The sequence below is a fragment of the Corapipo altera genome, unplaced genomic scaffold (genome assembly GCF_003945725.1).
Source record: "Corapipo altera isolate COAL_440 unplaced genomic scaffold, ASM394572v1 61022, whole genome shotgun sequence".
Classification (NCBI taxonomy): domain Eukaryota; kingdom Metazoa; phylum Chordata; class Aves; order Passeriformes; family Pipridae; genus Corapipo; species Corapipo altera.
In genome coordinates, this window is record NW_020885065.1 from 20,436 (window position 1) to 31,276 (window position 10,841).

The 10,841-nt window shown below is 48.8% G+C and overlaps 1 protein-coding gene across 3 annotated transcripts in view; it reads left to right on the forward strand.

The window, feature by feature from the left end:
* Positions 1-10,439: 10,439 nt before the first annotated feature.
* The window catches only part of LOC113959836 (tetraspanin-15-like), a 44,874-nt gene continuing 44,472 nt past the window's right edge, over positions 10,440-10,841 (forward strand). For all 3 annotated transcript variants that reach the window (XM_027669107.1, XM_027669108.1, XM_027669109.1), the window contains exon 1: positions 10,440-10,724. In XM_027669107.1, the coding sequence (XP_027524908.1) occupies positions 10,638-10,724 (87 nt within the window). In that variant the 5' untranslated portion in view covers positions 10,440-10,637. The remainder of the gene's footprint in view (positions 10,725-10,841) is intronic.

Below are 10,841 nucleotides of genomic sequence, written 5' to 3' on the forward strand. Positions count from 1 at the left end.
ACACCAAGATCATGGTCTTGAGGTGAGATGGTGGCCAGTAACACCCCTGGGTCTGTGACCTTCAGAGATTTTGGCTCTGTGGTTAAATTTTGGATTATTTGATGTATAAACTTCACATTTACCACTGGTACTGAAATATCTTTGTTCTGCTCGTGGCCAGAGTTGTTTTCTACCACGACATGATGACTTTTCTCTCTCTGGGGTGGTTGAACAGGGTGTTTAAAGCTGCAGTTGCAGGGGGTTGAGGTTGTTTTCTGGACTGAAATTTGGCTTTTGGTTATTAAGGACAACTCAGCAAAGGGACTCTGTTTTTCCCTGTTAGTTGTAGCTACTCATGATGGCTTCAGATGCTCCTCCAAGGTGTGGTAAAGAGCAGAAGCCCACTGGATTCTATAGTGGCTTTTCTACACTTGCCTTGTGATGGCCCAAGGCATAAAAGCTTTTAAATCCATGTTTTTGGAGCAGAAAACTCAGCAATGGGTTTATTTTGGCTGTTGTGTGGGTCTGCTTTTGTTCTGAAGCTCCATAATGGTCAAAAGCTGGTTCATGTCTGGCTTTCCCTGTTCTCTATCCTTATTAAATGAAAAATAATTAAAATTATCACCATTGCATTCAAAACATGAGGCTCAGCTCCAGAACATGGAAAATACCTAAAAAAGCACTTTTTTAAAACTGTTAAAGTGGCATTTCTGCTTCTGGGTCTCAAGTGCCTGGGAAATGGGATATTTTTGGTAGAGGGAGTGATTAAAGCAGTTACTAAGAGTTATTACAGGGACGTAAATGGATTTATCCATGGATTTGGCCCATGGGCTGCTCATCATCTCCATGGAACTTCCTGGAGATCCCATGGAGGGATCCCAGCCCTGAAGCCCTGGGTGTGCAGAAGACCCTTCACTGGGCAAATCATTCAACTCAACCTCCTGTTCCAGCACCTGTTCATTTTTTTTCCCAGAGGGAAAAAGCCAATATTCATGTTTTTGAGGTGCTTGGAAAGCAAGGACAACCTTATCTGGGTATTTTAATTTTCCCCTGGAGGTTCTTGCTCTCTCTCTCTCTCTCCCATCCAAGGTGTCTTTGGGCATCAACTTCTGATTCTGAGCTGGGCATTAATAACAAGTTACCTGATCTCTGAGATTCTCAGGAGGGAATTTTTCAGATCCCTAATTTCTAGAAGGCCTGGGAATGGGATCAGGGTTCTACCCCTGAGCTGAGCAAAGCTGGTTTATCATCAGGAAACCAGGCTGGTGTTAGAGGGAAAACCAGGAGCTGTTGAGGACCTGGAGCCAGAGGCTCCAAATGGAGGGGGTTTATTGCTTTAGAGGCTTTGGGGTTTGGGTTGGTTTTATGATGGAGTGGGTTAGTCCAGGCTTGGTAGTGTGTTTTTTGGGAAGGAGCTTGGAAGGATCCCGTATTTCTCCTTCCAAGCCACGGCCTCCATGGATTTTCTCCAATTCCCAGGCCCTACTTGAGCAATTTAAGCCTTCATGGAGCATCTGAGTTGCCAAATATCTCCTCAATATCTGCTGGGATTCACTGCAGGAAGAAGCAGCTCTCTCTGCAGCTGCCTGACGTCACCCAGTGATGGTTCAATCCATCCTGGAGCAGAGTTTTGGCTGGAAAAAGCCAAGTAAATCCCACAGGGAACATTCAGGGATGAAATTATAGCTGCTTGATTGTTGTGGCTCCTGTTCTGGGAGAATCATAACAAGCCTGGGGACTTCCAACATGTTCTTGGGTTTAAAAAAGAAAATTTGCACAATTTAAGCAGAGAAAAAACAATGAACAAGGAAAATACATGCTCAGAATAATTTGGGGATAATTAAACCCATCGGACTCCTCTTGAGAATGGAGGGAAGGTTGTTTTTTCCTCAAGCTGCTGGATAATTTCTGCAGCCCCATGGCTTTATTTAGTGTATTTGACCACCAAGTATCTCATTAAATCCCCACAGCAGAGATTAAATCTAAGCCCAGGAGGGAGAATGGGGAGTATCAGGAAAATTGCAGCACATCCCTCCCCTTTTCTGAAGTGGACACTTGGATCTGGATCCCACACAGACAACAGGGGTGAGGTACAGAGCAGTTATTTTTAGTTTTTAGTTATTTTTAGTGTCAGTTATTTTTAGTTTTTAATTATTTTTAGCCTTGGAAAGCCACGGAATGAGTTTTTTATTTGCTGTGGGTTAATTAGGGAGGATTTGTAATGGAAAGAACTGCAGTGACTCAGTGTTTGGGGAATTCTTTGGGGCTGTGAGTTTTACCCACTTGTAGGGAACAAACTTGCACAGAAAATGGAATCAAATTCCTGTTTTCCTGAGTTTTATGAACTATTAAATAATTTTTTAAAAGCCTGGAAAAGGCAAATCTGTCAATGATGAGCTACAACTTCATCTTCATTTTTTGGCTACAACTTCTCTGCTGGCAAAGCCCAATTTTGGGGGCCATAAGCCCAGCAGTGTCCGTAGCTTTTGGCACTACCAGCTGAAATTTTAAGGGATATTTTGCTCTAATCAGGGTCTCTCAGGTGTCCCACCAGGTCTGCGTGGTGGGTTTTTTAACCCAACTGAGCTCTCTGTGATTTCATCCCCCTGCACCAAGTAAGTGACCTGAAAGGAGACACCAAAATAGTTAAAAATGGGGGGAAATGGGGGGAAAAAAGCTGTGTCCCCAGGGAATGAGGCCTTTGGGAGCTGCCAGGAAGGAGGAAGCTGTGGGCACATCCAAACCTTGGAAATACCAGTGGGTTTGCTGTCCTGCCTTCCCTGATTAAGTTGCAGGGCTGGGACTGTGGAGGTGGGAGGTCAGTGCTTCCTGAGGGGGGGATAATGTGGATTTGTGGAGAACCACTGTGTCCCAGGCCATTAAAAGTGATGCTCTGCAGATGGATCCAGGTGCAGGACATGCTGCAGTGGGATTGAACCACGGAGAGTGAGCAATTCCTTCTCTCCACATCCCTTTCCCCATGGTGTGATGCCAAGCTTGGCTCTTCCCAGCCCTGCTCCCTGTCCTCCTCATGTAATCAGTGTTTTACAAATCAGAAAATTGCTCTTTAATGCTCTGGTTTTATTCTTGCTCATCATCTCTCAGCTCTGCCTGCTCATTATCTGAGCTCCTCGGAGCGCTTCCTCCTCCCACCCTCCTGCTGCTCACTTTGTTCCTCAGAGCAGATCCAGCTGTGCCACCATTTGCAGTGGGAAAAAATCCATTTTTGGCACTTTAATCAATGCCTGGTGTAGTGGGTTGGCCCTGCTTGGTTCCAGGCACCTCCCAAAGCTGCTCTGTCACTGCCCTTCTCAGCTGGATGGGAGAGAAAATACAGGGGCAAGGTCCAGGAGCTGAGATAAAGATCGGGAGAGGTCCCTCATTAATCATCATCACGGGCAAAACAGACTCGGACTGGGGACATTCACTGGATTTATTACCAGCCAAATCACAGCAGGATGATGAGAAGTGAAAACAGATCTTAAAAACACCTTCTTCCCACCCTCTCCTTCTTCCCAAGCTCTCCCTTCAGTGGGAATGGGTGTCAGTTCATCCCACGTTGTCACTCAGGGAGAGGAGTCAGAGACCTTCCCTTGCTCCAGGGTGGGATCCCTCCCACAGGAGACAGTTTTCCAGGAACTTCCCCAACGTGAGTCCATCCCACAGGAGACAGTTCTCCACAAACTGCTCCAATATGAGTCTTTTCCATGGGCAACAGTTCTCTGGGAACTGCTCCAATGTGGGTCCTTTTCCATGGGGTCAGTCCTTCAGGGAACTGCTCCAACGTGGATCACTCCTCCATGGGGTGCAGTCACAGCCCTTTTTGGGCACCTCCTGCTCCAGTGTGGGCTCCTCTCTCCGTGAATCCACAGATCTCTGCCAGGCTCCTGCTCCAGGATGGGCTTCCCATGGGGTCACAGCCTGTCTGGGGCATCCCCCTGCTCTTTGTGGGCTCCTCCAGGGCTGCAGGGGGATCTCTGATCCATCCTGGACCTCCACGGGCTGCAGGGGTTCCCCAGGGAATCTCCAGGGAATCTCAGCTCCTGGAGCAGCTCCTGCCCCTCCTCCTGCACTGCCCTGGGGCTCTGCTGGGCTGCTCCTCCCACACGTTCTCACTCTGCTCTTCCCAATTCCATCTGTGAGGTAACTTTTTCCTTCTTAAACACGTTATCCCATAGGCATTATTATCATTCCTGCTGGGCTTGGCCTTGGCCAACAGTGACTCCATCCTGGAGCTGCTGGAATTCCATCCCAGCCCCTCACCACCTTCACAGGGAAGGATTCCTTCCCAAAATCCCTCTACCCCTGCTCTCTGGCAGTGGGAAGCCATTCCCTGTGTTCTGTCCCTCCATCCCTTGTCCCCAGTCCCTCTCCAGCTCTTGGAGCCCCTTTAGGCCCTGGAAGGAGCTCTCAGGTCTTCTCTGGGCAACCTGTGCCAGGGCCTCTCCACCCTTCCAGGAAAGAATCCCTTCCCAAAATCCCATCTCACCCCACTCCCTGGAAGTTGAAAGCCATTAAAACCAGGCTTGGTTTTACTCCCTGGCACACCAGAGCTGCAGAAAGCAGGAATTTTACTCATCCCTCTGACATCAGTCGCAAATGATTGTGCTCATCTTGGCCCCAGTTAAGGTTTGAGGTGGGATTTCCCAGGTTTATTTGACCCCTGTGCCTGTCAGTACTGTCATTTCAGCAGGGCTTGGAGCAACCTGGGCTAATGGAAGTGTCCCTGCCCATGGCAGGGGGTGAAATGAGATAATCCTTGCTGCCCCTTCCAACTCAAACCATTCTGGAATTCCAGGATAAGAATGGAGTGAGTCTGTGCTGAACAGTCCTTGTCCTGGCTCGTGGAGGACAGGATGGATCCCATCCCAGCCGTGGTCCCACGTGGGCAGCCCTGAGCTTGCCTGAAGTGCTAAACCTCAAATTAGTACTTTCCACTCCTTCACTTGGCTCTGGGGAATTGCAGCAGAATCATGGGAAAAGCCTCACTAATTAATTTATGCAAAGGGCATCATTAAGGCAGAGAATCCAGACACTGGAGCAGCAAATAATGGCTGTTTCTGTGTCACTTCCAGCTCCAAACTGGTCATTCCCATCCCGTCTGGGGGCCCCCAGCTGGAGATGGTTGTGGACCTGTTGGAGCAAGACCAGAGGAGGCCACGGAGCTGCTCCCAGGGCTGGAGCCCCTCAGCTCTGGAGCCAGGCTGGGAGAGCTGGGGGGGTTCACCTGGAGGAGAGAAGGCTCCAGGGAGAGCTGAGAGCCCCTTCCAGGGCCTAAAGGGGCTCCAAGAGCTGGAGAGGGACTGGGGACAAGGGATGGAGGGACAGGACAAGGGGGAATGGCTTCCCACTGGAAAAGTGGGGATTTAGGTGGGATATTGGGAAGGAATTGTTGGCTGTGAGGGTGTTGAGGAGCTGGGATGGAATTCCCAGAGAAGCTGTGGCTGCCCCAGCTCTGGAAGTGTCCAATGTAGGGTTGGAACCTGGATTAGTGGAAGGTGACCCTGCCCATTGCAGGGGGTGGAATTGGATGGGCTTTAGTTCCTTTCCGACCGAAACCATTCCATGATTCTTTGTGCTGGTTGAGATGGGATACTGGGATGGAATTCTCCCCTGGGAGGGTGGGGAGGCCCTGGCACAGGTTGCCCAGAGAAGCTGTGGCTGCCCCTGGATCCCTGGAAGTGTCCAAGGCCAGGCTGGAGCAACCTGGGCTAGTGGGAGGTGTCCCTGCCCACAGCAGGGGGTGGCATTGGATGGGCTTTAAGGTCCCTTCCAACCTAAACCATTCCAGGATTTAAATGAGTTTTGGGGCTGTTTTGACCCAGTCCTGGGTGCAGCTGAGGGACCTTGGGCTGCCCAGCTTGGGCCAGGGGCTGGAGCTGGGGCTGGCTGACAATCAGGCACTGATGCAGCTTAACAAAATCACTGCCTGGATCTCTGCAGGCCCCAGATCCAGTTTTTTGACCATAAATCACACCCAAAATCTCCCTAAGTCCCTTTTCTCTGCTCTGGCTTGCACAGTCCCATGTGTTTGTTTATGGACTCTTTCTTACCCCTAAACACCAACAAATCCTATTTAAGCTCCTCTTTGTTTTTCAGGGGGGGAGGGAGGCAAATTTCACCTGTAAAGGTAAAACCAGTGAAGCTGAGTGGCATTTGAGTGGCATTTGTGTTCCTGGCTTGTCAAGCTTGCTGTACCAGTGATTTCCAATTCATATTCCAGGGAATCCCACATGGAGGAAGAAGCAGCATCTTTTCTCCTGGTTGCACATGGAGCCAACAGAGCACTGCCAGGGCACTCTGAGGGCAACCCTGGGTCCCTCAGAGGGTTTGGGGTGTTCTCCTGCAGCTTCAGGATTTTATTTTACTGGATTATTACAGGAAACTTTCCACCTGTAAAGCCCAGAGGGATTTGTGGGGCTTGGGGGGGAACTGAAGTGAGAAGTGAATCCCCATCCTCTGAGAATTGGTGGAAAATCCCTCCAGCAGCAGCATCAACCCCTCCAAATGGCTGCAAACTCCCAAATTTTGGCTGTTTGTTGATTTGAAGGTCCTTGTTGGTCCTGAACAGTAAACAGAGCTGAGTCATCCCCTCCTGAGTTAACGATTACCCAGGGCCTGTTAATAATTAAACCCCCTAAATAAGGGTTTGAGCCACTCCACAACCACCCCCCAGCTCCTGCAGCATTGCCAGAGCAGGAAAAATATTCAGGAATAAAATATTCAGGAATAAATCCCCTCCTATTCCCATCTCCCTCTGTATCAACAGCATCGCTCCAGAGCAATGTCTATAAAGTTTCAAGTCCTGTTTAAATTTGGATTGTGGGATCTTTTGCATTTGGGATTAAGATTTTTTTACAGCTCTGCCTGCCCCCCCCCCCTCATGCCCAGAGGGGCTTGTCCATTATCTGCCCATTATGGTGTTGTTAGGAAAAATAAATGGGTATTTAAGGTCGGTTCCTGCCGACTCATCTCCGAGTGCATCTCTCTGTACCCAACAGGAAAAGCATCCGGAAAAGCTCTGCTGCTTCATCATCTCCTTTGCAGAAAGGGAAGCAGAGAATTCAATTTTCTTTGCTTGGGAACGAAAAAAAAAAAAAGTAAAATTTAAAGGTCTCCGGATTCCTGGTGAAGGGAATTTTATCACAGAGCAGTTTGGGTTGGGAGGGACCTTAAATATCGAGTTCAACTCCCCTGCCAGGGGCTGGAATGGCTTAGAATTATTAAAAAAATTTAAATTTAAGTGTTTTTTAAGGGAATAAAATAATTTTGATCACTCAAGTGGGACTGCAGAGTCTCTGCACCAGTGACTCTCCTGACTCAGGATCTGAGTGACAGCAAAAATCAGTCCACAGAAAGCAAATCTCTCCTTTCCTGAGTGCACTAAAAGTGTCTTATAAAAGCAACCAGAGAGTTTTATTGCTGTTCCCATCCCTTCATGCACAAATCTGGGTTTTTTTGGGAAGGAATTGTATGGAATAATTAACCTCTTGTGGAATATTGGGTGTTAATTATGGGGAAATGGTGCTGGGGAGGAACTCAGGATGTTCTGGCCTAGTTTATTCTGTCAGAGATTTGGGGTTTTCTGGGGTTTCGGGAGAAGGGGAGAGAGCCTGAAATCCTGGGATAAACCAAAGTTTTACAGTGAATAATTCCTTTAAATGTGGCCTCAAAAAAAGGTGGGAATTGCAGGTGATGTTGAGCTTCATCTGTGGAGCTGAGGCTTTAATCTGGTTTAAATCTGTTGCTGTGTCACAGCCCAGTTTTGGAGGTAGATACTATTTCTCCCTTGTTTTTTTGCACATTAAATTGAATTCTGAATTAAGAAGTTATTAAGAACTAATTTGACCCCACCAGTGCACAGTCACACTGGAGAGAAGTTGGAAAACCAAAAAGTCATGGGGACAAGGTGGTTTTTTAAATTTTTTTGTTTAATTGATTGTTCTCCTGGTCCTTTCTTCAAAAAGGAAAGAAAGGGGGGAGGAAATACATCACACAGTCCCCCAAATGCTTTTTTTCCTCAGTGTTGGGTGCTGGGATTTCCTATTCCAAGGAAAAATTGGTGAAAGGAGCTGCTCTGTGCTGGTGACTCTGTTGCTGTTTTCTTCCTTTGCACAGGGGTTCACAGCTCCAGCTTTGAAATTGCTGCTCTTAACCAGCCCCAACACTCCAAAAGTTCATTTTAGAGAACCAGGCTGCAATGATTTCATGTTTCTAAATGAGCATTAAAAGTTCATTTTAGGGCAGCTTTAAAAAATTGGCAGAAATCTGACTTCTTGCCTTGCATGTTGAGCCTCATCACAGTCAGCTGTAGTTAAATTATGGCCAGAAATGTCTTTTTTTGGCATGTGTTTCACCTCATTGTTCACTGTGAAGTGTAATAGCCTCAATTTTGGGGATCTGCTGGCTTTTGATGATTGGAAAAGTCTCACCCTTTCAAGTTAGATACTGAAAGGAAAGGGATAAGAGCTCTGCTAAGATGGTAAATCCCAGAATCCCAGAATGGTTTGGGTTGGAAGGGACCTTAAAGACCATCCACTTCCACTCCCTGCCATGGGCAGGGACACCTTCCACTAGCCCAGGTTGCTCCAACCTGGCCTTGGAGACTTTCAGGGCTGGGGCAGCCACAGCTTCTCTGGGAATTCCATCCCAGCCCCTCAACACCCTCCTAAGGAAGAATCCCTTCCCAATATCCCATCTAAACCCAACCTCCTTCAGCCTAAAGCCATTCCCCCTCATCCTGTCACTCCATGCCCTTGTCCAAAGTCCCTTTCCAGCCTTTCTTCAGGCCCCCTGTAGGCACTGGAAGGGGGTCCCACATCTTTGGGCACAGCTCCGAGTCCCTTATTTCTCTAAACCTTGTTTTATGTTCTCCATTTGACCCCTTGATGAGAAGCAGCACCTTCCTGGCAGGAACTGGGGTTGTTAAACATGTCCCAGGCCATGAACCACAGCACAGATGAGGCCCCTTTTTCTTCCCATCTCTGACCCACAACAAGTTGAGCTGCAGAAACAAGTGGTTCCCCTTGTCTGGGGCTCCCCTTGTCTGGGGCTCCCCTCTGGATGCTGCCATTGTTGGAATGTTTCCCTTGTCCAGGGGCTCCCCTTGTCTGGATGTTCCCCTTATTTGGGGGCCCCTGTGTCTGGATTCTTCCCTTGTCCCAGGGGTCCCCATGTTTGGATTCTCTCTTTGTCTGAATAATCCCCTTGTTTGCAGACTCCCCTTGTCTGGATCCTTCCCTTGTCCAGGGCTCCCCTTGTCTGGATGCTCCTGTTGTCTGGATAATCCCCTTTTTTGATGCTCCTTTGTCCCACAGCTCCCCTTGTCTGGATGTTCCCTTTGTCTGGATAATTCCCTTGTTGAGGGGCTCCCTTTGTCCCAGGGCTCCCCTTTGCTGGATACTCCCCTTGTTTGAGACTCCCCTTGTCTGGATCCTTCCCTTGCCTGGATGCTCCCCTTGTCCAGGGTCCCCCTTGCCTGGATGCTCCCCTTGTCTAGATACCCCCTTGCCCAGAGGTTCCCCTTGTAGCTGGGGGATGCTCCCCTTTCTGGATGCTCCCCTTGTCCGTGGGATCCCATTTCCATCACCACAGACCAACTGCAGACACAACTTTTCCCAGCCCCCCTTTTTTGCTCTATTTATCAAACATCCCTTTTACTCTCTTTGGTACATTTTACTCTCTCTAGTACATTTTACACCCTCTAGTCCTATGTTTGTCCAACCCCACAAACCCTTCCAGGATCCGTGGGCTCTCCCAGGGCTGTGTTTTCCTCCCCACACCTTTCCTTTGAAACATTAAACCTCCCCAAGCCCGGATGTAACTTCTCCCTCCTCCTTCCTCCTCACAGGTGTTGACAAGGAGGTGCTGCACCCCCAGCAAGGCACTACAGGTGACTCCGGACAATTCTGGGCTCCCAGTGATCTCCTGGGGGGAATTTCTCCCTATTTTGGGCTTCCACTTCACCCTTTGTTGTTGGGTGATTTCAACTCTTTTTCCTCCCACCAGCAAGGTCAGGATTGCAACATGTTCTCTGTTAAAGCTTTGCTTGAGATCCCTTTTACTCTCTCTAGTACATTTTACACCCTCTAGTCCTATGTTTGTCCAACACCACAAACCCTTCCAGGATCCATGGGCTCTCCCAGGGCTGTGTTTTCCTCCCCACACCTTTCCTTTCAAACATTAAACCTCCCCGAGCCCGGGTGTAACTTCTCCCTCCTCCTTCCTCCTCACAGGTGTTGCACCCCCAGCAAGGCACTACAGGTGACTCTGGACAATTCTGGGCTCCCACTGATCTCCTGGGGGGAATTTTCCCCCTGTTCTTCCCAGATTTGGGGCTTCCACTTTGCAGCTGCGAAATCACCCCTGGGAGCTGCAGGATTTCAACGCTTTTTCACCTCACCAGGATTGCAACACGTTCTCTGTTAAAGATTTGCTCGACATCTGCCAATTTTTGGGGTAGTAATTGATCCAAACCCCAACTTAAGCTGAGCTTTGCTGTAGCAGGAAAACCCAAGCTCAGCAAAGGGTTAAACCTGTTCCTTCCCCCTGATTGCTCCGGCTCCTGCCAGGCGGAAGTTGGAACGAGCAGTTCAAGTTCAAGCCTTGTTTCTGTGCATGATTTTTCCTCAGGAACCGGCCAGGAAGGAGCTCCAGAGATGGCCCAAGATTCCCAGTGCCAGAATTCCCACCTCTATTACTACAGCATCAAATTTGCCCTCTCCACCTACTCCACGCTGTTCTCGGTAGGTGCTCCGGTTCCTTTTCCATCTTTCCCGGTGTTCCCCTCCACAAAACATCCCCCCCGAGGGGGCTGGATTTGGCTTTTCAGTGTCCAAATTTCCCCCTCATGGGTTGGATTT